This window comes from Cygnus atratus, chromosome 1 (genome assembly GCF_013377495.2).
Source record: "Cygnus atratus isolate AKBS03 ecotype Queensland, Australia chromosome 1, CAtr_DNAZoo_HiC_assembly, whole genome shotgun sequence".
Classification (NCBI taxonomy): Eukaryota; Metazoa; Chordata; class Aves; order Anseriformes; family Anatidae; genus Cygnus; species Cygnus atratus.
Window position 1 is genome coordinate 179,482,806 of NC_066362.1, and position 27,057 is coordinate 179,509,862.

General features: G+C 42.3%; 1 protein-coding gene across 2 annotated transcripts; it reads left to right on the plus strand.

The window, feature by feature from the left end:
- On the plus strand, nucleotides 1–27,057 carry ITM2B (integral membrane protein 2B). 2 transcript variants are annotated; one of them, XM_035553418.1, is made up of 6 exons: nucleotides 1–523; nucleotides 16,865–16,996; nucleotides 19,069–19,275; nucleotides 21,327–21,437; nucleotides 24,945–25,095; nucleotides 26,333–27,057. In XM_035553418.1, exons 1-6 carry the CDS (start codon nucleotides 422–424, stop codon nucleotides 26,419–26,421), a joined length of 792 nt encoding a protein of 263 aa, XP_035409311.1. In that variant the 5' UTR covers nucleotides 1–421; the 3' UTR covers nucleotides 26,422–27,057. The 2 variants fall into 2 exon arrangements, with proteins under 2 accessions (XP_035409311.1, XP_035409312.1); XM_035553419.2 differs by having other exon boundaries at nucleotides 245–523; nucleotides 19,072–19,275.

Here is a 27,057-nt window from a genome sequence, read left to right on the forward strand (position 1 = left end):
CAATTCAAGAGACAACCCTAGAAACCCAGGCGCTGCCAGCAGAGCCCAACCAGTGGTGTCACCCCCGGGGAAGGGGCGAGGCAGGAGGGCCCGCCAGCTCGAGCAGCGGCCGGGGGCTTGGGTAGACCAGGCCGCCGCGACTGAGGGCACCGACCCTGCCCCACACAGCGCCGGCCGGGCTGAGAGCGAGGCCCCGCCGCCCTCTCCCCACCCTTCCTAGCAGGCTCCGGCCCCTCCTCGTCCCGCCTCCCTCCTCCTCCTCCTCCTCCTGCTGCGGTGCCGCCTGACAAGGGGACTCGGGAAGGGGGCAGCAGTCTCGGCGAGGCGGCAGCGAGGGTCGGGGGGCGCCAAGGCAGGAGGCAGCCCTCCCTCGCTTCTCCGCCGGCCCCCGCGCTCGTCCTCCCTCATCTCCCCCGCCGCCATGGTGAAGGTGTCGTTCAACTCTGCGTTGGCGCAGAAGGAGGCGGCCAAGAAGGAGGAGGAGAACAGCCAGGTGCTGATCCTGCCGCCGGATCCTGCCAAGGTGAGCCCGGCGGGGCACGGGCAAAGCCGGGGGCTCGGCTCCGCGGGACCCCCACCGCAGCCTCCGGACAGCGCCGTGCCCCCCCGGAGCGCTGCGGGCAGCTCGGTCACTTCACGGGCGAGGTGCTGCCCTGAGGGGGACACCACCGCCACCACGACATTTGGGAACGATTTTAGTCTTTTTCAGCCTTCCCCCCTGCAGCCATAAAACGCGGACGGGCCGGGAGGGAGAGAGCTGCACGGCGGTGTGCTCCGCGCCCCCCCAAGCTCATGCTTCTAAAATGGCTGACAGGAGAGCGAGCTTTAAAGCCCCGCTTCTCCCTACTTTGGGGTGGTTGGTGGTGGTGGTTTTTTTTTTTTTCTTTTCTTCTTTATTTCTTTCTAAGCCCGTCAGCGCTTGGCTCGCGGCCAAGCTGACTTTTAAAACGCTTTTCGTCTCCTTTTTGTGGTGTCCCGTCCGGCCGTGTGTGAGCTCCCTTGTCCCCGAGCCCCCCCTATCCCGGCTGAGCCGTGTCCCCAAAACGGGCTGGGGAGCCCTTCTGTGGGCTTGGGGCCCCCCAAACTGCCTCTCTGGGGGGGGGACGGTGCTCCCCGTCTTCAGACAACGCTTATTCCCCCTTTGGTGGCAGGGCCAAATCCTGCTGGCGACCTGCTCGAGAGGGTCAGCCTGGGGTTGGTTTCAGCACAGGAACAAAGAGCTGCCTCCCCCTGCCCCAAAAACCAGCCCCCAAACTCTGGAAACGCCATCGCCTTTCCCCCGGCATCGGCAAGCGGCAACAAAGAGCGAGGCTGCGAGCGCTGCACAAGTTTTTGAAGTGCAAAAACTGCAGGGAATGCAAAGGTCTCTGCTTGCAGTTCTCGCTGCTCCCCTAATCAAAGGCAGTTTTTAATGAGCAGTAACGCGATGTGCTCTAAGCTCTTTGAAAAGAGAGTGAAAACTTGAAAAACGGCCAGCTGCACGTAAACAGTGTGCCCCGCTGTTTTCATTTGTTTTCATAATCTTTTCGTGCATCGGGCCTCCCAGATACTAGACTGGATCTGCAAAAAGAGGGAGCGTTTGTTAATTCCCTAAATCTTTGTGATGAAATTCTGCCTGGGAAGACTCTGTAGGTTTTTTGTGTGTGTGTTTATGTTTTAGCATGATGGTATGCCCCTGTGTAGGTTTTGCCATGATTTTATAGGGCCAGTTTCTTTGCCTGCAGAATCTGTGTCATTTCAAAGCCAAAGGGAGGTCGCAAGATGTCTTGTATGGTGACATCTTCCAGGGTACAAAAAGTGGTTAAATCCCACGCTTCTACTAAACGTACTGCATTTATAAAACTCGGACCGAAACATTTAAGTCCTTAGAAGAGTAAGCAGCCGTGTGCCACAACTAAAGAGACAATGTGATTATTCAAATTCCCTGCAATTATGGGAAATCTGTTAGGTGATCTGGGTGCCTACTGGCTGCTAGCAGGAGAGCCATCCTGTAGAAGGTAATTGGTTTCCCAAGTCCAGCTTGAGCTGTGGAGTCCCTTCCAGACTCTGGGTTTGGCAGCCAGTTTGATACTGAGCGGTATGTAAGCAAGGCAAAGATGACAAGTTTCTGAAAATGAAGGGTTTTTCGTATTACCTTGGAATTCAGCTCTGCCCTGGATGATTTTGTTTCCAGATCGCCTACCAATTTGGGTTTGTTGTTCCAACTGCTAAACAAACAAAATACAGCTGGCTAATTGTACGCTGGGGAGCAAATGCTCCTGACCCTGTCCAGATACTGACGGAAGCATGTTATTTGACTATGATTTCCTTAACGCAGAGCTGTAAATTGTTTCAGCTGAGGAAGAGATATGGGATCTCCCTTAACTTTGCGCAGGTATCATTACTGCTTTCCTTGCCTAGCAATGACAATTGCAAACATTTATTAACCAGGTCAAAAGGCGGTCCGGTTTCACAGTAGCTGCTTGTAAGTTCTTTGGAGTCTTGCACTGTTATCAGGGGATGAACATGCCTGTTCAAGGCTTAAAGCAGCCCTAAAATAGCATGCGAGGAACGGATGCTTTCTGCAGATGAAAATTCCAAAAGCAAATCAATGCTCTGGAGGGACATCGAGCCTTTGACATTCTCCTTGACATATTTCCATTTCTTTTTTTTTTTTTTTTTTTTAGCAGAACTGCAGACTGTACCTACCAGTATGCAAAAATCCTCTTGAACTCTTGAACAAGCTTTTTTGTGTTTGTGTGGTTTAGGACATGAATAAAAGCAGGTTTGAGTACAGTATCTGTAGTTTTAGTAGAAAAGGCTGTGCAATCCATGAGGGTTTGAAAGTATTGAAACAAATTGTTACACAGCTGTAGAGGTATTTGGGTCTTCGATTTTGGAAATTTATCCTCAGATCTTGGACAAAAAAAGAATTGAGGGCCACTGCAAAGCTTGAGAACTTCAGTGTAAGTGCAAGATAGGCTCTTTGAACTTTGCCTTCTCTAATATAAATAGACTAGAAACTATTTTTTCTTTTCTCCCCTCTACAAGGCACTTCTACTGTCTATGCAGTTCTTCAGAGGAAAGGGAAAAATAAAGCACATCTGATGAATGTGTTATTCGTATCGCTTACTTCATTGCTGGAAGATGCGTAGCTTCAAGTGAGGTTTGAAGGTGATACGAGAATGTATATGGAAGAGTGAATGCTGGTAGATTGAAAAAAGGTCACATCTCCAAAATGCCATGTGGGACATTTGGTTTCCCCTCTCCGGTATCTTTGTAGACACCCAGTTTCTGTAGGATGATGAATAGGTCTGGATCACAAGAGTGAACGTGAAAAATGCCCGAATTAACATTTTATGAAGATTTTGTTACGAAAAAAGGTTCTGGGAGGCTTTCTGGTCTGCAGTAAATGGAAAAAAAACCTTAAGAACGGGAGAGGATCAGCAGAACTGCACATTCGGAATTTTGTTATTAAGAACTTCCAGATTTGAGCAAGAGGTCTTAGTAAACCAGCTGATACTCATGAATAAGGACAAATAGTTTGAAATGTCTGGAAAAGAAGGATTCATGGAATAAGCTTTTAGGCTAATTTTTTGAGTCTTGTCCTGATGCTTTTCCCAGTGCAGTACCATGAAGACTGAAACTCTGCCATTGCAGGATTACTCTGAAGCGGATAATCTTCCTAGGGCTTGTTAACAGGGGTTTGCAGCCAAACTGTATTGGTGATGTGGCACAGAAATGCTCTGACCTTTCCAAAATCCGCCCGATAACTTCTGATACGCACACTGATAGGAAATGTAATTGGGGAAGTCAGGAGAGGAAGATGCAAGCAGAGTAGGGGATGTAACTGGGGAACAGCTTAAAAAAACCTTTTGCAGAAGGCAATGGTCTCACGTGTTGGAATATTCTTAAAAGGAGTTTAAAAATCAGGAGTGCTAATCCTTTCTCTGCATGATCATCCATCGGTATTGTGCGTTGTGAAAGGGGCTCCACGCTTACTGTAGGCACCAGTTACAACTCCACTGCTAATTTTGGAATGATACTTCCATGCCATAACTCTTGGCCAACATTCAGAATGCTCTTAGCCAAGGTTCCCAGGCCATGTTTAATTTTCCACTTCGCTCCTTGTCAATACGATAGGTTATTTTATGACCCGGTTTCCCAACAAACAGACAATGCATGTCATTTTAATGTTTTCCTTAAAATAAAGAGCCAGAGATGGTTTGTTTTGAGCACAGTTGAAGTCTTCAGACATCTTTTCAGAGCATGTTCAATAGCTCGGGTCCTTCCCAAAGCTCTCTGGGCCCTCAGCAGCCCACGGGCAGTTGCTCCCTTGCACTGGAGGTAGGTGACGGCCTGATTTTTTTCCTGGGTGCTCAGCTCAGAGCATCTTTACTAAATACAGCTTCATGCTCAGAAGCTGTGGATTCCCACGTACACATCACAGCTGACCTTTGGGTAGCTGTATCTGCAGAGGGATTTTATTGTGAAGGTGTAAATGTTAAGAACTTCAAAAGCAGCAGCTTTTCTGCATTTATTCCTTATGAGGACATTATTTCTCCTCACTCAATCTTTTTTTTTTCTTTTCCAGTTTAGCTTAATCTTTTCTAAAGTGCACTAAAATGGGAACTTTTAACGCAGAATAAGAGGGCCCACCTGGGAAATAATGTTGAGCAACTAATGAGCACTATTTTTCCACGTAGAAAAGCCCTTAGATTTTGCGTAAGTGGTTTTATATGATTCTGAAATACAATATTGCAACTACAAAGCTAACGCCTTTGTGCTTATATATAGAAGTACACATCCTGTATAACATATATGGTACGTATTAGTATATACACTCACAGTTGTTTGCTTATTGTTTTGCTGTTAGGAAAATGTTTTTTCCCAATTTGTGACATTTTTGTAGACGGACGTTTGGTGGTGTTTGTTTCTGTTTTGTTGGAGGGGCTTTCTTACTCCTCTCATAGCCTTCCTCCAGCCAAATTCCCGGTAAGGCTTTTTATTTTCCTGTATTTTCCCTGATGCAACTAGGTCATTAAACCAAGAGCTTCTGCTGTCTCTCAGAGCAGTATGAATTAAGAGATGATTATTTTAAAGAGGCCAAGAAGAAAAAATATCTGGCAAACTGAATTCTTTCCCCCCTTCTCCCTGACTTTGGTAGGGTTTCAATGAGAAAGCGTCAGACCTCAGAAGCAAACCCTCCAGCGTCAGGCACGAGGGTACCCAGGATTCTGATCCAGATTTGGTTTCACGGGTAACTGCAGGCATAAACTCAAGGAAATTGAGTTTGCATAAACAAAACTTGTGGCAGGGATTGTTCATAAGGAACTCTTCCTAAGAAAAGAAGCCTTGTGGCTGTTGGTGTCTCATGCATCCTCGTACGTGGGGGGTCTGTGAAGCGGTGCAGCTTCCTGGGATAACATCCCTGTGGTCTTGAGATGGTCAACTCCTAATGCTGTTTTGTAGACCTTGCCAGCAACTGAGAGAACAATACTCAAACAAACAAACCAACCACAAGATGTTTAAAATTTGTTCTTTTCCTCAAGTGCCTCTGAAAATCTTGCCCAGTTTCAAAGCTCAGTTAGGGATTTGGGGTTAGAGGTTAGGAAGTCAAAAAGTGGTGTTGGAGAGCCTGTTTTCGTCCCATCCTCGAGTTGTGGAGATGAACCTCTGGGATGGAGGAGTTCTGCCAGTGGTTTGTATCTCACTTCCTTTTCTCTCGTCACTTCCCGACATGAAACACAAATACAAAACCTTAGTTTGGAAACGCAGCCGATTCCCAGAAGAACAGTATTTAATATTTGAAACGGGATGCTTTCTGCCAGACCTTTGTGATAACTGTATGGTGAGTTTGTGTCATTTATGGTTTTGGTTGTGTGAACGAGAACTGGCATCCATACATATGAAGCCAACAAGAACATTTTACACAGTTCTGTGTAGTTTCTGCCTTCAGATTAACAAACTCGTACATACATACTCGGTTGAAGTGCCTTGCCTTAAAAATTTATTTGGAGAACTTCTTTTGTGTATAACATTGTCGTGTGACCAAGTCTGTAATGAGGTGAAGCTTTGTATAGCACAACGTCTAGAAAAACTACCCTGCAACTGTAATTGTTGTAGCTGATGCCATAAGTTCTTTTCTTATGTTTACTCATGTCTTGCTGTGACGTAGTCATCTTCTCTCTGATAAGATTCATGAAAGCAGCTTGAACATTAACATGGCAGAGCTGTATAAAATGCCACATAAACAGGTAATTGAAACCAGAAGTTCTGATTTAGTGGGAAATGCTCAGGTTTAGAAACTTTGTTTGTTCCTGAAGATTTGGATCAAGATGGCAAACCGCACTTTACTGTAAAAGCAAACATTCCAATGAAAACTTTCTTGGGATCATCAAATATTTTCAAGGGAAATGTCCAAATGCTTTAGACTCCTTCTATTCAAACGAATGTTTACGCCAGCATATGAACGTCTATCTCAATAAAAGTTTAATTTCAAAACGTGTGTATATATTTTTCCTGTTAAGTATTTTAATTAAAAAGTTTATGGCTGCCAATTTAGGCTAACACTTTTTTTTTTTTTAATAGACTCAAATAAATCATGTTTCTTTTTGCCTGGTGTTTTCCTCTTTTTTTTTTTAATTCTACCAGAAATTTTTTAAATCTTGATATTTGCCAGTGGTCATTTGTATATTTGGGGTGTTGTAAGAATGATAAACATACTTAGCTCCAGTAATGTTTTCATTTAATTCTTCTGCAGTGGGTGTTTGTCAGCATTTTACACATTTTATACTCAGTAGCCACTAGCTACAGACTCCTAATAACTTATATGCAAGAAAATAGTCCTGTCTGACTCTCAGGGAATCTCTTTGAAAGCAAATCTCGCATTTTTTTTTTTTTTAAGTTTTAGTCGTTTAAAATGTCCTTTATTCTGTGCTTCTAAAGACATGACTTATTTCAAACCTATGAACTACTGCTGGGATAAGTAGTGGTGTGTTCTGTTTGCTGTTGCATAGGTTCTTTTTTTTTTTTTTTTTCCCCTCGCATTTATGCAGTGACTGACAAAGGTTAGCATTATCCGCTTTTAGTGTCCTGGTCTATATGAATAATACAACATTCATTTTCGTACTATTTATGTCCTGCTTTTCATCCTCGGTGGAAATTACTTTGAATCTACAGATGAAAAGCATGCTAATTTATAAAACTCAGATATCTGTCCTAATTTTCCAGATGTGGTAAACTAAAGGAAGGAGAGAATTAATCACATTGAGCTCGCAATAAAATCAGAAACGGTTTTGCAGCAGACGTCGTGTGGCCCACGGTTTGGACCACAGCGGATGCAGAGCCTCCAGCTCTTATCTGAGCCATCCGTGCTGCATCCCCAAGCAAGGCTCCTTTGTGCGACAGCATCCTTATGGATCTTACCGTGAGCAAACAGGCGAAGTAGTATTTGCTCAACAGTTATTATAGGGGTCTTGGAAAAACTAAGCTGATGGTTGCCCTTTCAAATAGTGTCTGTGAATACGAATACATTTTTTTAATAAATTATATATTATAATGTATATAAAGCATGTAATATTTATATATACATAAAAATAAAACCCAAGTGTTTGAGGACTAGAGCTCCTTGAATATAAATTCGTAGGTAATTTGTGGTTCAGCAAACTCACACTTTCCTCTGTTCTGAGGGTAGAAGGAGACAGCGGAATAACTGGAAAAAACGTGCATCGAGGAGCTCATAAGTGGAGGGAGCAGTGATTTCTGGGGTGGGTTGCTCCCTCTGTGCCCTGTGCACAGATTTAGTCACCCGGCTGCTTAATCATCAAGGTCTCCTAATGAATTTACGGTAAAAGGTATGGTCTACCTGGAAAACCGCGCAGCTGCACGTGTTAAAGCACAGTCCCCTTTGCAGAGCAGGATGTGGAGTGTGGCTTTGAGGCTGCCGCGTCTGGCAGCGGGTTGCCTTCTCCAAGGTTAGTGACTGCAAGAAGTTCTCCCTCTATGTCTGGTGAGGTGTGGTGGCTTTACCTTGCTAGGCAGCAGAGCTCCACCACATCTACTCTTGCACTCTGCTGCCTGCCAGTCAGGACACGGCCAGGTACCTAGTGCTCGGGTGTACGCCCTCCACTTCAAGCCTCGGATAGTTTAATTGCAGCAAAACCCATTAGACTGTTACAATAGTTTCTTCCAGAAAGCGCGTGATTAACCGTGAGCCTTCGAGGTCAGCTCTTCTGTGTCGCTACTCTTGAAGTGCCGTAACTAAATGCTAGTCTGTGTTCGCTGGTAGTGCACTATCCACTCGAAGAGCTCAGCTTGCTGTACAGATATTAAACGTCGTACTTCAGGAATGTATATAGTAGCAAAGTATGTTTGTTGGAGGTCGGGCTGCCATTCAGAGTGACCCCAGCAGGCTCGGACCAAAACGGGGTGCCTTTCAGAGCAGGGGAACGAAGCAGTGGTCAAACATTGAAAGAGGAGAGCTTCAGCAGGGTGAGAGCAAAATATTTTTCACTCAGAACTCAACACTGAAGAGGATCCCCGTGGAAGGGGGCGTCAGGGCAGGGTCAACCCCTGCAGGTTTTCACAACCTGATCGGACAAGGGTCCTGAGCAACCTGGTCAACTTGAGCATCTCTTGAGCAAGGGGTTGGACCGGAGACCTCCTGTGGCCTCTTCCAACCCGAGCCGTTCTGTAACTCTACAGTCTGCTTCTGAGAGAAACCGAGGCGCGATGCTGTAACTTGCTTGAGCTGACATACCATCTGTGGCTGAACTGGGAATAGAGTTATTAAATTGCGAGGCTCAGTGGTGCATATGTGCATGCTAATGAGATCTCTTGGGTGAAAGAGCCATCACCGTGTGGGAAAATAGTCTTGAGAGAAATCTAGGTTAAGTCCACATCGCGTTCTGCCATACTAATGTCTGAGATTCAGTCAGAGGAGAAAAAGCAGAGAAATGTTCAGAGATAAGAATTGAGCAGGATAAGGAAGAGACAGGAACTGGAACAGCCAAGGTCAAAAAGATAATTTAGTATTGATCTATTTTAAATGGAATAGGAGCCTTCTGGGTTCCTGTTTTTGAACAGTGATGCTAATTCAGGATAAAGTTGAGACAAATATTTCACTTAAAATTATAGATTTATTTAGTGTAGTTTTTATAAGTTTGGTGAAACGCAAGTCAATTAAGTCAAGGAATGTGGGTGGGGAAAGAAGTTCCTTCTGGCAACGTGCAGAAACAAAACATTTTTCAGAATCGGACGGTTTATAGAAATGCCATGTTTGGCATGCTGTATCCTTACAGGATGTAGCGATTTTCTTTTCTGAAAGCAAAAGGTATTCCGAAGAATGCGCAGGATAACCTCTTAGGTTTGGGGTTTCAACAACATAAACAGCCCTCAGGCACCTCTTGCCAGATAGCTCTGCAAGTTTACTTGTGTGTGTTTCGGTCTGCCTTGCAAGCTTATACCAGAACACTTCTCTGCTCTTAAAATACTCAAGGAAAAATAGATATGGAATGCAGAGCAAATGTTCTTCCTTCTCGTTTATGAGAATGCACAGGTAAACTCATTACCGTGTATATCACCAAAAATACCTGGCTTCTAGCACCTCTTTACTAGCCAAGCTTGGAAAAAGTTCCCTATTCTGGCGATTGCAGCTCCCTGGCTGTCAGTGGCACAGTAATTCAGAACTGTGAATCCAGCACGCAGGCATTGAAAGGCAATGAACATGCTGAGTGATGCAGATATCGGGAACTGGAATGCTTTTGTGAGGTTTCAGGTGGGGAGCAAGGGGTTGGGGGAAGAGGACAGAAGAATCGTAAAGCCCCAAAGTGAAGGAAGCAGCTTAGCCTGTCTTCCCAAGCAGGCAGCGTGCTTACACTGTGAATGGTTTGTCTTGTAGAGCAGTAGTGAAAGGAGTGAGTGGAAATAAGGCGTGCCCAGTGTGGCACACCAGCAAACACTACTTTGGGAGGGGGAAAAATACAGGGGCACGGACCTGGGATAAGAAGTTACAGGAAGTCTTGAAAATACCAGTTCTGGTGGTGAGAGAAGGGAATCGGGGGACCTTGGAAGTGAAGGGGAACAAAAGGAACAATTCGGGAAACATAGTTTGAAGAGAACAGAGTGAAATACAATGCATGTGCAATTGCTGTAGACAGCCTGGGTTGAGGTTATAGCCAAATGTTGTACACAAGAATCACCTGGAGAAAGTCTTTGCCTCGTCACACAAGCAATTAAAAAAAAAAAAAGTGGTTTGGGCATTGCTTTTTTTTTTTTCCCCACTTTCTAGTCAATGTAAGACCAAAGCTAACAATAACCACACTTAACAGCACTGCTCATGAATTTAATCAAAGCAGAAGACTAGTTACAGGTTTCTTTCTCTGCATCTTCTTACCCGTTTTCTTTAATTGTTGGCTGCTATCAAGTTCTGTAATCTCTTAAGCGCAGAAGTTGAAGGCAGCACTTAGGTAAATGAGGATTACTCACATCAGTTAAGAGTTGCAGGATCACTCTTCCAACACACGCTTTTTTAATTGTCCCTCTATCACGTAGCTGCGGGTGAACTGCTGATTCACGTCCTTTGCATTCACTTTGCAGTTGTAATTTTTCTTGACTTCCTGCAGAGACATCGACCTACGTGTTCTACCATCTTTCTAGTTTTATTTCCCTTCACTCGCCTATTTACCGTGTTGTTTCTGTTCCACCTTCACCTCTGTCTTACCAGGTACATGCAACATGTTTCCTATCCATTAGTAATGAAATCCTAATTCTTCCTTAGCTTTTTAAGGTGATCTTGAGCTGGCTGCTTATATTAGTGTTTATTCCACGATGGTTGTGATGTTTGAACCAGGAAATGATGATTCACTTGACAGAAATCTCATTTTATAAGGAAACACTCCCATCATTTGGTGAAAGGTAGCGTCTGACTAACAGAAAAAGTAACTTTGACTTTGAACTTTTGAAAGCTCTTGGAATGTATTTTCTTGACTCTGATGGATTTCCTAATGCACAAAATTTGTACAGTATTTTTTTATAGAAAATGCACAGATATTGGGACTACAGGAAAAGGTTAATAGCACTAGCTGCCTGATAGATAATTCTTCTTGATTAATCTACTTGGTTATCCAAGCTACGTGGCGGCAGCGAGCAACAGCGGAATTGCGGTCTGGTTTTCCTGCAGCTCTTTAGGCAGAGAACCTTTGGCCAGATGGACACGTCCTCGTCCATCTTGCCAGAGGAGGAACCGGCAGCACTGCCACAGAAGGGTTGCAGTGCTCAGATGCTAACTACACGTAAACAACTATAGCTTGTTTTCGGGCTTCGTCATCCGAGTCGAAAGAATACGTCACTCCTTGTGGTCAGCGAGAGATCTCTGAAGCGTCTATTGTATATGGAGCCTGTTGTTCCAATAGCAAGTTAAAAGATCATTGTACTAAAAATTTCGATCTAATTTTATTAGGAAGCATAAAGTTGCCGCTTGAGAGGCAGATGAGTATTGATGGCCTTCCAGTTCGGCAGCATCTGCCAGCTAAGTGAGGAGTCCTGCAAAAGCCTGCCTTAATTTCCCATCTGCAACAAGTAATAAATAGAATACCAGGCTTGGAGCAGTCTTCAGGCAGGAATACCATGGGAGGAATGCAGAGTTCTTTCTAAATTAAGTTCACTTTGTATTGACTGTCTTTTGGGAGGGTTTTCTACAGGCATCAGAGCTGCAAGTCAGAGCAGGCAAGCTCAATCAACAGAATCCATTCTCTGTAGCCGTTGGGTCAGTATTTTATTCCAAGATTTTTTAGCTTCCGTCATTAACAGACACTTTTAGGGAGTTATCGTTAGTTTCTCTTCTCCCCATTCCGCTATTAAAAACTGCACTTGGTCAATATTTGCTCTGTCTGCCCCACTGCCTTCTGCCCATCTGGCTAACTGGCACACAGAGGACCTCTGAAGAAAACATCTCTGAAGAGTTTCCAGCCAGTTCTACCCACACAAATTTAAAGTTTATATATACATATGTGTGTGTTTGTGTTTGTATGGATTAGATGTTATTCTCAGATGCATAATTACGGACTGTGTATCATGCTACAGCCATTTTTAGTAATATTTTGTAATACTCAGCAATAATCTGCATCTGGTTTCTCTGTGGATCAGAGCCCAGGGTGGACCTGAAAGGTTTTTCCCCCAAAATTGGTGTTTTCTTTTTTTTCTTTCTCCCTACCATACCTATTTTTAATCTATGACCATTATCTTTTTGCATAGGTGCACAATGGTCATGCAATATTCTGGACTCCCCACAGTGTATGCAAGCACATCCTTCTTTTCTGGTTTAGGTAGATACATATTGAGTGGATTAATATGAAGTTTTTAAATCATAAAATTGACGTACCCTTAATTTACGCAAAGGAACAATGTCTGATAATCTTCTTACCCATTTTAATACGAACTAGACATAAGCCTTGTAAATTTTTAGACTGCTCAACTTTTATCATTTTAAAGCAATTATATTCGACTATGTACAAAAAGCCACAAGGGAAAAATCCAAGTAATTACCAAGTCTAACTATACACATTTTCTGTCTCAGTATTGGAGTTTCTTAGCAGAAATTTGCGATGCTACCCCAAACACGAATTTGGTCCTTCTGAAAAGCATTATTTTTTTTAAAGAAAAAAAGTAGCATTAAAGTTGAACTGAAAAGAGGAAGAGAATGTATGTCCAGTAGCCCCTTAATAATTACTAATGTTTGCAAGTTTAAGGGTTATTAACTCTTTTTTTTTCTTTTAATCCACGCTAGAACGGTTGATGCTAATGGTTGTAACTATGTGTTTTTGTGAAGATTTCTCTTTAATCGAGAGGTGCTTTGACAAGGAGTTTGTGATACCATTTATCCACTAGCTAGTGTTTTATAGTTCCAGTAACTAGACACGACGCAGCTGCACGTTATTAGCTGCTGTGGTCACTTGATGAAGGCACCCTTACTGAAAGCTGCATTCTTTGGTGTGAGAAGAGTTACAGTGAAGAGAATCCTGCCAATGCCTTTAAATCTCAAAGAAAATGAGAAGTATTAAATGATCTCATATCTACAAGAAAATGTTCCTGCAGGGCTCGGAGCTATTCCAGTTGGGAAGTTCTGAGCTGATTAATTTAATTTTAACTTTGTAGGATTTAGTGTACAAGTGGCAGAAGATGCTTCTGTTTCATGTCTTGTCCATGGGAAATAGGCTAATCAAATGTTTTCCAATTAGAACAATCAGCTCGTCAAGGGAAAAAAGCCAGCTTTGGGCTTGCATCCAGTTCCTCCGGAGGCATTTTGCATCAGAGAAGATTACTTCTGTGGCATCCTCTTCAGGTTGAGGATTCACCATGGAACTGGAAGTGCAGAAGGCAGCGATGAGGCAGGAGAGAAGAGGACCAGAACAGCAATGAGTAATTGTTGCTGCAAAAGTGCAGAGGCATATTTTGTAGAGGTCAATCTTCACCTCAAGTACACGATGCTCACTTTCGTCAGATACCTCTGGCAGCGGAAAGCTGACCTAGAGAAAAATCAGCCAGCGAGGCTGCAGTCTCCTGTTGTGCTGCGGCTTCGGCGCTATCAGGGAACAAGGTGCAGTCCCAGCTACGTGGGGAGAGGTGCTAATTCAGCACTGTCCCTGCTGCTGGGGATCTGCCTCCAGTTCATGTGTTTTCTTTCCTTTTTTTGAGTCGCCTGGAAGGTGGGTGAGCATCCGTCGCGCTTTGATCTCTCGCGGTGCAGAGGGTCAGATTTATGTAGCGTCGGATGGGTTACTCTTTTGGGTCAGTTCAGCCCAAACTAAGCTGTCATGGCAACAGTACAAAAGCTTAGCCAGCTTAGCCAGGACAGCTACTAATATGAGTATAATTTAGCTTCAGTTGGTTATTTATACTATTTTAACATAAGATGGTTTGAAACTGCTTGGTGGTATACCAAGTTGTCAAATTCAGAAGAGGAAATCCATTCTGTGTGCTTCTTCAACAACAGCAGGTACTTTCACTCTTACCTAATGCTTGTGGTTCCGCTGTACTGAGATGCAATACTTTCGTACTCTGTCTAAACAAGAGGTTAAACCGGGCTTGAAATCTTGCTCTAATTTTGGCTTGCTGCTTTTGGCAGGCTGTGGGCAAATCAATGCAATAGGCAACTGCAAACACAAAGTATGTTAATGCCCTACCATTAGGGATGCCTGAAAAAATAATAATGATAAAATTTAGCTTCTGGTAGAGGATTAAAGAGTTCTGTTACACCTATTGTACACATCTGTCATCTTGTATATCAAAGCAAAATTATTTAGGGTGGAATTCTCATAAACTTGTCCTTCAGGTTCCTTCTGGCTTGGTAGAAGTGTAAAAGTTGCTTTCCTTTTTCTGATTATTTTTGTGGCCTATGCAAACTTAATTTGACATTAATCCGCATTTCTAAGTAGGTGTTCATGCACTATATCCCTTCTGCACCATTTCCCAGATGTGTATTTTGTAAATCTTTCTGAGCTTACAACATGATGGAAGAAGGGAAGAGGCTGTTGTTCCACAAATGGATAATTCTTCTTGGAGGTAGAAAAATAATAATAATAAGCGAGGAAATAATATCAGAAAGAAAGAATAAAGGTGCTCTTTATATTCTTCACTAGGGAATATTTTGGCATTGTGTCCCAGAGACAGTTTGCTATTCGTTTTTCTCATATTCACTTAACACCGTTTAAATGACAGGTATTGAAAAAAGTTTCAGTCGGGTGTCCTCTATGCGTTGAAATACCCAGGGAAATGGTTACCTAATGACACGGGGCAACGTAAAAATAAAAATCCTTGTTTTACCTGGTTTAGATTTATAATTGAGATGATGTATAGAAGAATCCGCAGTGAATCCCAACCTGACCTGAAAGTTAATTAGCTTACCGTGGGTATTACGGTCTATTCTCAGTCTCCGCAAGCAGCCAGGTTAAAAACCACGCAGCTACTAATCCTGTCATGCTTTCTACCGAATTCCTTAACTAATTAGTAAAGTAAAAACTTCTTAAAGTTGTTACTTGGCTTTTCATGCTGTTTTTTTTTTCAGGCCGTGGCGACTGTTTTCTAGCCACTCTGGCTTCGCCTCGTAATGAATCACGGGCACGTGGTTTTTGGAAGGGGCCTCTGGAGGTCCTCTGGGCCAGCAGCCCTTTAGAAACAGGGTGGTTGCCAAAGCAAGATCAGCCAGCTTGGGTCTTGAAAACCTCCAAAGATGGAGATTTCTCCATCTGATTTACTGCAGCGCTTTGCAAGGTAACGGAAAGCGTAATCTGGGGAATATCTTCGGAGTTGGACTCTAAATATTTCTGAATCGGGTTTTGGCAACTGTTGCCTGGCAAAGGAGCTGCGTCGCCACTTCTGTAGGAAAGATAATTGCAACGCGCTGCAAAGGTGGGTTTCACATCACCTAATTTTAGCTGCATATGAATTAGGTGCCTAGTTCGTTAACCGGGAATCTCTCCCTATAATCAGTGAAAAGAAAGAAGTGCCTCCAAAAGGCTTTTTTATCCCACTCGGAGGTGGTTGGGATGAGTCATGCTGGGGAAGTGCCTGTTTCTCCCCACCTTGTTTGTGCAGGGAGGGCCTCCTTTCTTTGGTGTCAGACTTGCTTTGATGGCTGTGGCCAGATGAGAGGAATTCCTTCCTAACTGGACCACGGCAGCCTGGGGGGAAGTTATACCTACAACTTCTTTTTTGAGTGGGAAATCGTCTTAATTAGCAAATACTGAAGAAAACCAATACCACATGAGCCAGAACATTCACTGACTATCACAGCTATTAGTCCCTTTTCAAGCACTCCCCTCCTGCTCTTCCTCTGTCCTGGTTGGGGTTTTTGTGGTTGGTTACTTGTAGTGGTTTCACCCAGGTCATTGTGCTATCCTATTGTTCCTTTGGCTGCGAAGGGATGATGAATTGCTTTGTATTTAGTTGAACTCTCATATTTTCCCAGGATTATCATGGCTTGGAAGAAGGTGACTCAAATCATATTAGGGCAATATCGTGCTGTTTTTCTTGGTTGTTGTTTTGGGGGGCTTTTCGGTTTTGTTTTGTTTTGTTTTTGATGAGAGTTATGCAAGCTCTCGAGGGAGGAAAGAGCATTGTGATGTCGCTGATAGAGGAAAGATTTTGCAAGCAGCAGCTTACTGCTTCGGATGCCTGTGGGGGCTGCATGGTTATGCAAACGAGTGGCCCAAAGGGGAAACATCCTGCCGTTCCTTCAGTGCAACAAGCACAGCACAAAGCAATGCGTGGCCAACGCTGTCTTAGGCACAAAGCTTCCTTAAGCAGGACTTCTTAAACCATCATTTTGTCACTCCCATTCTTCCTGTTTTGCCAGCAGAGAGGTGGTAAGGTCTATTTCTTGATGTACCAGTGTAAGAAAGGATATATTTTGCTCTTCTTACTGTCTGTGATCTTTTGTTGGTTCTGCAGGTTCACTTAAATTGCATATACCATGCTAAAAAAATCTGACCTTTCCGAACTGGCTTCCTCGCCACGCTGTTGGTGCATGGAGGTTGCTTGAGAACAGATACTTCTGTCTGCAGTCCCTAAAATGGCTCACAGAGTGTTACTGAGTGTCTTGAGAGATTTTATTTTTATTTTTCCTTGTCTCTGCTGATTTAGTCCATGACGGTGGCGTTAAAAAGTGATTGTCGGTACAAGTTTCCCTAGACCTCAGCTGAAATAGCTCTGCTTTAAATGTTTCAAAACCACAAAACCAAACGAAAACCATTCCCAAACGACTGTGATAACGTGCTCATGGCCTTTTCTGATGGGTGCAATGTTTGTGCTCGCTGGGCCCAAGCTATCTGCTGTGGTAGGCGTCTTGGGAACGCTGTGTTGAAGGCCTCTCTCTGATCTATTGCAGGAGCCGGAGGATGTCGTCGTGCCTGTTGTGCAGAGGAGGGCCTGGTGCTGGTGCATGTGCTTTGGACTGGCCTTCATGCTGGCTGGTGTGATCCTGGGTGGTGCCTATCTGTACAAATACTTCGCATTCCAGGTAAGCCAAGTACATTTTGTTACGAGAGCATTGTGTGTTTTCCACCGCTTTCCTTGTGTTTACAAGAGGAGCGTCTGACTAAACCAAATAGCCCTTTTGCTCTCTTTTTTATCTTTGGAAACTTCAGCCTTTCTACAAGCAAAGTGTACGGCCTGTTCTATCAGCAGAGGAGGGCAGGACCAAAGTTGGCAAATAAAAAGGAATAACAGTTTTGAACACCTCACGGAGAACGGATTATATCTAAATATAGGACTTGAATATAAGAACCCCAGCAGTGTCCCAGATTCTCACCCAGTATTTCTCATGTTCAGCACTTGCCAAACACTCTGAAGGTGGCTTAACTCCTTGAAAGCCTCCTTGTTTGACCCACGGTTCCTAGACACATGCGGAACTGCTCATGCAAAGGAAAGGGACCGCTTGCCTGAGCGGTGCAGTGACTCTCCTCCTTCCTAGCCTCCACGGGGATACGAAAAACAGGCCCCGCAGGGGACTTTGGAGAAGCACAGTCAGTGTGGTTAAGCATGCTCTGTCAAGTCTAATCCACACTGACAAGACGAGACCTCTAACAAAACATATTTTAACTACTGGCACCGCTGCACAAGGAGCCCAGGGAAGGCAGTGGTGCCAGGGAAGCGGAGCGTTTACCTGGAACACGGGGGATGAGAGTTAAATATTGTTTTCTTCTGGGGGAATTGTCACTGGGTCACGCTGGGCTTGCTGGGCTGTTGCCCAAGTGGCGTGAGTGCACCCTCCCTCCTGCAGAAGCTGTGCTGAGTTGCAAAATTCGCAAGGGCAGGAAAGGTGAGAGCATCAGCAGAATTTGAATCCCTCTAGCCCACTGGTGAGTGAGCACAATTGTAAGGTAGGAATTCTTTGTTCTTGTCCACATTGTTAGGATTTTGCCCCCCATTTTGCTAGGTGCTAATGTAGAAAGCAAAATGATTGGACGTGAGAAATTCCAGTTGAAATTGCACTTTATAGTCGCTTTGGCTATCAAGTTAACCTGATGTACAAGGGAGCAGGAGTGCTACAAACAGCACAGTACATCGGTGGATTGGCAGGCTCAGAGCAGCTGAAGGCTGGCTGTATTACTCACTCCTGTTTCATTGGTGCTTAGCATGCTCTTTACCTTTCATGTGCCAGCAAGCTGAAATTGCAAATATCATTCAACTCAAACCTGTGGTACTTGGTCATGAGCGAGATCTGGGTTGAAGGACACATTCAGGAATTGAACTAATGTTGCGCTGAAGATGTGTTTTTTATGTAAAATTCTAAATTGCTGGCATGTGCATATGCGGAGCAATAAGGTATACGTTTCAAAAACTATCTGGCCTGTAAATCTGTTACATGACTTCCTCTGACTTAGGAGTTTATTTTACACTCTGCTTAGGTGAGACCTACTGCGTGTACTGTGACAGAAGGACGTGAACTGGTTCTCTTCATTTCTTTTGGTTACCTTTTTTCCATTAAAAACTGTTCACAACGAAAATAATTTATTTTAGCAACTGACTTCAAGAACTTCTCAAGCCCTGTAAAACTAAATAGCTTCATAGAATCACAGAGTAATTTAGGTTTGAAGGAATCTCTGGAAGTTGCCTGGTCCAACCCCCTTCTCAAAGCGGGACCAAATTCAGAGTTAGATTTGCTTTCTAAAGCTCATTTGGATGACCAGGTTCAGTGTTTTAAATTGGAGCTACAGACTGCAGTTAAATCATAAATTAATAACATGCATGCATATGGGCTTAAGAATTTCATACTCTTTCTAAAAATAATGCCACAGATCCTGGGTACAAAGCAGAAGACTAGATGTTAAGAACCTGTTTTTGGGATCCTGTTTGCCTTGAAGTCAAGAAGGGAAGGACTCCCACTGGGTTCAGTAGAATGAAGGCTTTGCCCACAGTCCTGTTGTAGATAGCTACTGTCTCCTACTTCGGTCTACGCGTGTGAATCAAATTAAAGGAAAAATATTTCATCTAGTCTGACAAGTTTTTCTTCTCTGTAGTGCTTTGAGAATATTAAACTTCTAACAAGGCTGCTGATGTTGTTGTTGCTGGGTTGTTTACTATTTTTAGCAGGGCGGTGTGTATTTCTGTGGAATAAAGTACATTGAAGACGGCTTAAGTTTACCTGAGCCTGGGGCAGAGGCTCAGAGCGCTCGCTACCACACAATTGAGCAAAATATCCAGATCCTGGAGGAGGAAGATGTGGAGTTTATCAGTGTGCCAGTCCCTGAGTTTGCTGATAGCGATCCTGCTGATATTGTCCATGACTTCCATCGGGTAAGAAATGTTTCTGAACAAGCAGAAAGCATTTTAAACATGAAAAACACTCCTCCTCAGTCATCCTGATAAATGTACTCCCTAATTATTTTGGTGGGGGAAAGCAGAGGGTGGAGGAGGCAGCAGAAACGTTTTGATCATCAGCAGGCTGGAAGCAATTATTAACCGAGCATACAAAGTACAGCATTATACAACCGTCATGAGGTAGTATGTAAAGCACCACTTGCAAATACAGTTCTGTTTTTAGAACGGGAAAAATCTTCAAGCCATTTCCTTTCCTCAGTATGAGAAAGTAAAGAAAATACACTTCTCACCGTGCTAATTCCAGCAAACCAGAGTTCGACTAACTGCTGTGGTGACGAGGGAAGTTTGGAGAGGGCTTTCATACCTTTGACCTCAACTTGCAGGGGCTGATTGTGGCTGAAGTCACTAGGTATGGTCAAGCACCCATAGAGGTGCTGTCCTAGCACAGCTCAAAAACCCCAAAGCAGCAGGAGAGAGGGAAGGAAACGACCAGCTGCCTGCCAGAGGAAGAGAGCTCATTTTCCAGATATCATAAGAAGCCTAGCAGAAGCTAAATTTTCCTTGTGCACCACAGGCTACTGTGTTTCTTAAAGGCACCAAAACAGGCTGTTGAAGCACTTGGAGCTGTTTCTTCCTTTTTTGTAGAAACAGCTTTAGTGGAAATCTCGGTAATAAATTTTTGGTAAGACAGCTGATGGGCTTACAGCTCTTGGTAGTAATGACAGAGCTGTAAAACAATTAGAAGTCCTTTTCTGTGTCAGCTTGATGGAAAGTGATAGCTATGAAATGTTCTATAGCTGGTTTTCAGGAAGCGAAATTTCTGTGAACATTTGAAGGCTTCACTGAACTGCTTTTTTTAAGCAGGGCTGGAAAAGAAGAATAGGGAAGTGTCCTATTTTTTATGCACTTAAGAGTTTTAAGTTTTCCAAGCAAAAAGAGTGCTATCTATCAAATATTCATAACCAGACTTGGAGAAAAGCAGAGTTTGCTTAAGCTATGTCATTTAAAAATATTCCTGAATATATTTAGTGAGCTTCTGTTAAGAGTTAGAGCAAAACCTCTAAACGGGGAAAACTAGAAAAAAGCAGTATGTAAAAAGTGAATGGGAACAATATAATATTAGAAACCTACTTTTTTATTTAATGGATTAAAATTAACTATGCATCTTTAATGCTTTGCTCTAAAGGTCGGTGCAAGGAGCATTTGCCATGGGCAGAGCACATACTCCTGTGTAATGAGATTAGTTGCACTGACAATTGCTGTCCTGGTTCTAGTTTGACTACTGGTCTCGTGGTGCTCAGTATTTTACATATGTCCGCAGCCTTAGAGCTTTCAGCAGCTTGAGATAATGTTTTCTTAAGCAAGAACAGATGCAGTAAAACGCAGCTCAGTGAACAGAACCATAAGATTCATCAGGTTTATTCCTGGGGCTTTTCTCTCTCTCTCTCTCTTTTAATTATCAAATAATGACAGATATTCAGGTGCTATAAAGGTGCTATAAAGATAATAATTCAGCTATGAATGAAAATTAACACTTCACCTCAGTAGTATTTTAGTAAATAAAGGGATAAATAAAGGGATTTTTATTTGTTACATTCTTTATAACATGGTCTTTTTTTTCCTATAGCTCATTCTTACCAGCACCTTTTCACACTATAGCAAAATAAAAGATTTTGTGGAGGTTTGAGCAAGGCTCTATTATTACAAAAAACAGGCAGTAGGAATAAATGAATACTGCATGTGATTCCCTCGCAGTTCAGATGCACCTTTGTAATTCCGTTACTGTAGTGCATTTGAGCGACTTATTGCCTGCTGCCTTGCACAAATCCCAGTAATGGATTTAAACTGTTATCAAAAATGCCTTTTATTTCTGTATTGACCTCAAATTGGACTTTATTGGACAGATTTGATAGAGAACAAAACATTAACTTGAAGAAAAACATGAGGCAATAGCAGTTTAGCAACATCTTTATGTGATTTTTCTAATGTTCTGCTTATTTTGATTAAAATAAATATTTCCTCACCAGAGACTCACTGCCTATCTTGACCTTAGCCTGGATAAGTGCTATGTGATTCCTCTGAACACTTCAGTTGTGATGCCGCCAAAGAATTTCTTGGAGTTGCTCATCAACATCAAGGTATGTTTAAATAATAAGTGATTTGTTCTTAAGATGGGAAAAGGAAATGTTTTGCCTTTTTTTTTATTTCATTTTTTTTTTGGCTAGGACTGACATTCACCTGGGATGAATGAGTTAGGAAGTTAACTGATCACTGGAGATCTCTGCAAAGAGAGAGAAAAGGCTGTAACCTAGGTTATAACCTTCAGAGGAAGACAAACAAATCTGATTTTGTTCTTTGATGCTACAAATTTGGTTGACAGCATTGGGCAAATGGGGAGTATGCGTACCCCTTGAGAGGAATCTACAAATTAATTTAAAACCCATTATGACTAGGTTTTCCATAAAGCTTGTCCTGAATTAAGCCTATTCAGCTGAGACACTTACATTAGATGCACTGGGAAATCCTTCAGTGTGGGCACTGTCAAAGCATGTTCAGTGGATCGTTGTACTTCCAGGGAGATATTTGTAGGACTGATCAGGATTTGGGGTATATATGATTAGTAAGGCCCAATGAAATAAAAAGATGTTTCATATAGCCAAATTCCTGGGTCTGCGTCTCAGGAAGAGGAAGTGAGCACCAGACCTTCAGAACAAGATTTCTGCATCCTTAAAAACGAGGACCCTGGAATGGGCCGAGACACCACAATCGCTGAGGGACTGAACATGAGGTTTCAGTGCGATGTTGTGGGAGCTCCTAATCGCTTCCCAGTGGGGTCTGATAATTGAACAGCACTGCCTGGCCTGTGGTGCTGGCTGGCTTGTTGCCACCACAGGGACTCGCTGTTCTCTCAGTAGTAGTAACTGGGTGAAACGTAATGGCCTGTGAAATTGAAGAGGCCAAAGTAGATAATCTAATGGGGTCTCTTACTAAGCTGTTATGAATGATCTTAACTTTTTTTCCACATACGTACGTGTGCTTTCAATGAATATTTAAATAGTGTTTACAGTGGTTTTCAGCCTTTTGTTTTCTTTATACGATAGCCAGAATACTCAGGGAGGGGAAGAGAGCTGATAAGCTAACTTTTTTCTAAGATACCTGTAGGGTGTTTTAATTTTTTTTTAACTGAGCTTTTATAAATTTGGAATTGTCGGTATCATCTTTGGGCGTGCATCTTTCAAACGTGGCTTTGGAATTTGGGCTCCACGAACCATTTTAGCTGTTTCTGAGTGGTTTGGGTATATAAATGAATTTCATTTGAAAAACGAATTCACAGGCAAGTCCTGTGCTGCTTTTTGATGCCTGTTTCAAGACTGGCTATTCAACCACACATTCATTATCCTGTGCATAAGGATGAAGTTGTGTCTGTAAAACTCAGTCACCTTCTTTTTTTTTTTTTCCTGTTTTTTTCCCCCCCTTTTTTTTTTGGCCTTTTTAGTCCACACAAATTCCACTGTTAAAATCTGTTACTTTCCTAGTTTGTCATTGGTACTAAATCAAATACGCTTGGTTTACTAGTAACAGGATAACCAGGCATCATGCATTTAATTGAAAATCTGTGCAAAAGCAAACTGTTTTGATCATTGTCCCCAGCAGTAAGTGCCCTAATTTTATCAGACATCTGTTTAATTCTCATTGTATTAACAAAAAGCTGTGGGCACTTGATGTCTCAGAAAATCAGGCTAAACATTTTGTAACTGAAATCTGGGAAACTACTCTGCAGATGTACAAAGTAAGTAAAATTCTTTTTGCTGTCCTGCACTCACATTGATTGCACAAAGAAAAAAAAAAGCTATGAAATTAAAGTAGTTGTGTCATTAAAATGAGTTCTGAATACATGCCAAGGGCATTTTTGGAAGATGAACGTGCTCTGGGCTGTTTTGCTTTTTTAAAAGTTGTAATTTTAGCTTAAAGAATGACATTTCTATTTGTTGATACAGTCTGCTTGAGTGAGAGGCCTCCTTTCCTTGGGGAGCAAGGCTGAAACCCAGGTATTCTTGTTCATTGACCATAGTAAAGCCAACTGGCCAATTCTCACCACCTGTGATGCAGAAGACATCTTAAAGATGATGACATTTGTGGCTATGCTGGATTCCACCCTTAGGTAGTTGCTTTTGTAGTAGCTGGGCAAGAATGATGCCTGCAGCCCAGCGACTGAGCTCCTCCTTCTACAGCCCCAAGGGAGGGCTGAGTGGGTCCAGGGATGTCCTGTGGTTTGGATGGCACAGACCCAAGAGCATCTCCAGCACTGCTGCCCACCCTGCAGGTGGTCTGAGCTGCTGCAGTGCTCTGGAACTCCCCTGGGGCTCTCTCCCGAAATTCTAGAGAGCAGGGATTAAGATGATTTGCAGTGATTTGCTTACCAAGCTTTTCATCAAATAATAACAAGTCAGACAATTTGGGAAAATTGTGAAATCTTCCCAGCTCTTATTTGAAGAAGAAAATTTCCTGTGGCTTTCTTCGTAGCACATGCTGAAGAAAATTCTTGTAATTTCAAGTGAATTTTGTATGGACTTTTCTTTCTTTACTGAAAAGAATAGCATTTAATCAGCTTCTTCTCAATGTGTTGCTTGGGCTGGAAGGATGGCCGTGTTTAGTAATGGAAATTCCAAGTTGTTTATTGACAATAAAAAGGATAGTGCTCTTTTGCCACAGAACCTGGGTTTCTCTCCATAATAACCAACCATTTTATATTTAGAAAGCAAGCAACACCTTTTCTACTGACATAATAAGAATCACACTACAAGGATTTCTTAAATGAAGTAACATTTCAGAAAAGTTGATTATTATTTACCAGTAGCAATATTAGGAATTCAGTTGATGCACAGGTCTGTGCATCTTCAGCTGTGGATAATGAAGCCTGATTCTTCTGTCCTTTCAGCTGTGGCAAAATAACACTGAAGAGAGTAGAAAAGGCTTGGGAAGCCTTTGTGTGTTGTCTTGGCTTTTCCCTTTTTCAATTTATTGTCTTAAAAGCACCTCATCTATCACAGAGACTTTCTAATACTTTTCTGTGTAAACAGTTGTGGGACCCCCCAATAATAGCTTGCAGGCCCAGACAATCTCTTCTTGCATTTAGTTTCTAAGCTGTGATCCGTGCTGTGAAAACGTTCAAGGCTTCCCAAATCCCGTGGACTGCAGCCGGAGTATGCTGCACCTGGTGGGTTTCATCAGCAAGAACATGCTGATGCAGAACAGGCTTCTACAGCTCTTACTTGGGAAAAGTTCCCGCTGAAGTCTGTCAGCCTGTGGTTGATTAAGTGAAAACTTCGTAGGAGAACTGTGGAGTTTGATCCATGATAATGGGTGCTCCTGGAAGAAAACACTGCTGAAGAGCGATGTTACTGTAACAGGAGAAAGGAGGATGTATATATTGGTGGAAGGTTTGAATGTAATCATTATGTATAGTGCAGTGCCGTCGTGTTTGCATGTTTATAATAAAATTCCATAGGTAATACATATTCTGAAAGTTTTCAAAGAAAATACATTACAACCACGTTGAAGAATCACAATGCAAAGTGTTTCTTTGTGTACTTAGACTATGAAGGGATGCCTTTTGACAGAGCTGCTATACTTGCATTCAACAGGCTGGAACGTATTTGCCTCAGTCCTATCTGATTCACGAACAGATGATTGTTACTGATCGCATTGAGAATGTGGATCAGCTGGGATTCTTTATCTACCGCCTCTGCCGCGGCAAGGAAACCTATAAACTACAGCGCAAAGAAGCCATGAAAGGTAAGTGTTCCTCCGTGCGGTCCTTTGTGGTGGGGGAAAGTTCATTGCCATTCAAGTTCAATAAATGGGCTTGACTGTAGTGAAAGGAATGACTCTTATTAAAGCAAGAACTGCTTATTGCAGTAACTGGCTCTGTGGGCTTAAGTATGTCTGATATTTTCCATGTAGGTATGGAAATAAGGCATTTATTGTGCAGAAGTGCTCAAGGCCCCTAGGAACTCCTAAAAATTATGTGTATGCATGGGTATGTTTTCTGTGGTTCAAGCTTTCATTGATGCTTTTCTTCAATCTTGTTTTTTAGTCCACCCCTAGAAGCAAAAAAACCCTTTGATACGGGAGAGCCAACAGCCTTGTAGTCCAAGCACAGAATGGCAGGTTCTTCTTGTCAGTAACATCCCTTGTTAACCAGTCCACATCTTCTGTTTGCATCAGTGAAATATGAAAGAGTTGTCTTCATAGGATACTTTTAGTTCTTGGTATTTGTTCATGGAAAACTTACGAAAAAAAAAGTTATTTGGGAGAGTTTTGACAAGCTATCAAATATTGCCTTAAAATTTTCACTCAGTTTTCACTCAGACTTTTTAAAAAATGATGTGTGGTGTACAAGTGGCCACCAAAGAAATTCAGTTGTTCTAGCCATATTGTTGGACCTGATTGCTTCGAAAAACAAGGAAAATAAATATATAGAAAACAATACAGAACAATGTTTAGAAATGCAAAGGTCTTAACAGCATGAATTCAGTATCTTCTTGTGGTAATAAATGATGGGCATAGCATGGCAGTGAGCATTGGTTGGACTAATATTTGGTTAAACTCAGTTTTTCTCTGATTCTTAGATGTCGTTTAAATAGCTACTGTTGTGGAGAGAGGTTATTCATCTCTTTTCTGCCTATGGCAGCTTGTTGCTTTGCTGTTCCCTTTTTCCTGTCCACACAGCACTTCTATAGACTCACTGAGGTAGAATGAGAACTGATCTGGGTTAAAACAAACCGCTAGAGGGGTTTTGGTAGGTTGCTTTTAACTTCAGTCAGTACTGCAGTTTGGTTCACCATGCCTCTGCAGGGATCATCGCCTGCATATCGATTCTTTTCTAAGGATGAATGTGTGTGTCTGTGTCTTCCCTCTGAGAGAAGGGGTTGAGGAGAGAGAGTTCTGATCTCTGGTGACATCTTATTATAGTGGATATAAAACTATTGCGCCTCTAATATCCATCACTCTCTTGTCTGTTTACAAACAGGAATTCAGAAGCGTGAAGCTGTTAATTGCCGAAAGATTCGACACTTTGAGAACAGGTTTGCTATGGAAACACTCATCTGTGAACAGTAAGGAGAAATATTACTGTTACAGGAGACTTAAACTACCGTATGACCCCACCCTTTGTATTGTGTGCAGTGATTATTTTTTTAAATCTTCTTTTATGTAAGTAGTGGACAGGGCTTTATTGCTGAACACCTTCCATACTTTTCATCTCATGATACATGTAAAATCAATACGTTTTAGTTTTTTTTCCTTATTTTCAGGTGTGGTGGTGTTCTTATATTTGAATAGCAATTGTATAAAGTCTTAGTTGCTAGTGCATTTCATGTGATGAATCTTGAATACTAGGAAGAAGATAAAGTCTTTGAATTATCCACCAGTTTTTAATTAAGTAAAATTGAAAAGAATTATTAATGTACAAATGGACTGCAAGAGCTACTTCTAACTGTAATATTACCTGCTATATAGTTTGTTACAGCATATAGACAAATCTGTATTTGACTCCCTAACTAAGTGCAATTTGTTTTGTTTTTAAAATATTGTCATATTTACCTTTTTAGATTGATTTCTGACTTGATGTTTTAAAATGGCAAGTGTTTGCTGTAACAATCTTTTAGAAAATTAAGAAGTAACTTATGTTACTAACTTGTATATAATCCATGTATGTGCAATGGAAAATAAATCTTATAAACCTGTTTGTCTAAA

Excerpts from the sequence above, each read along its gene's own strand:
- ITM2B (XM_035553418.1), top strand. The coding sequence starts at position 422 with ATGGTGAAGGTGTCGTTCAACTCTGCGTTGGCGCAGAAGGAGGCGGCC. Across the intron at positions 21,438-24,944 it reads AGTTGCTCATCAACATCAAG|GCTGGAACGTATTTGCCTCA; the intron begins GTATGTTTAAAT and ends TGCATTCAACAG. Across the intron at positions 25,096-26,332 it reads GCGCAAAGAAGCCATGAAAG|GAATTCAGAAGCGTGAAGCT; the intron begins GTAAGTGTTCCT and ends GTTTACAAACAG.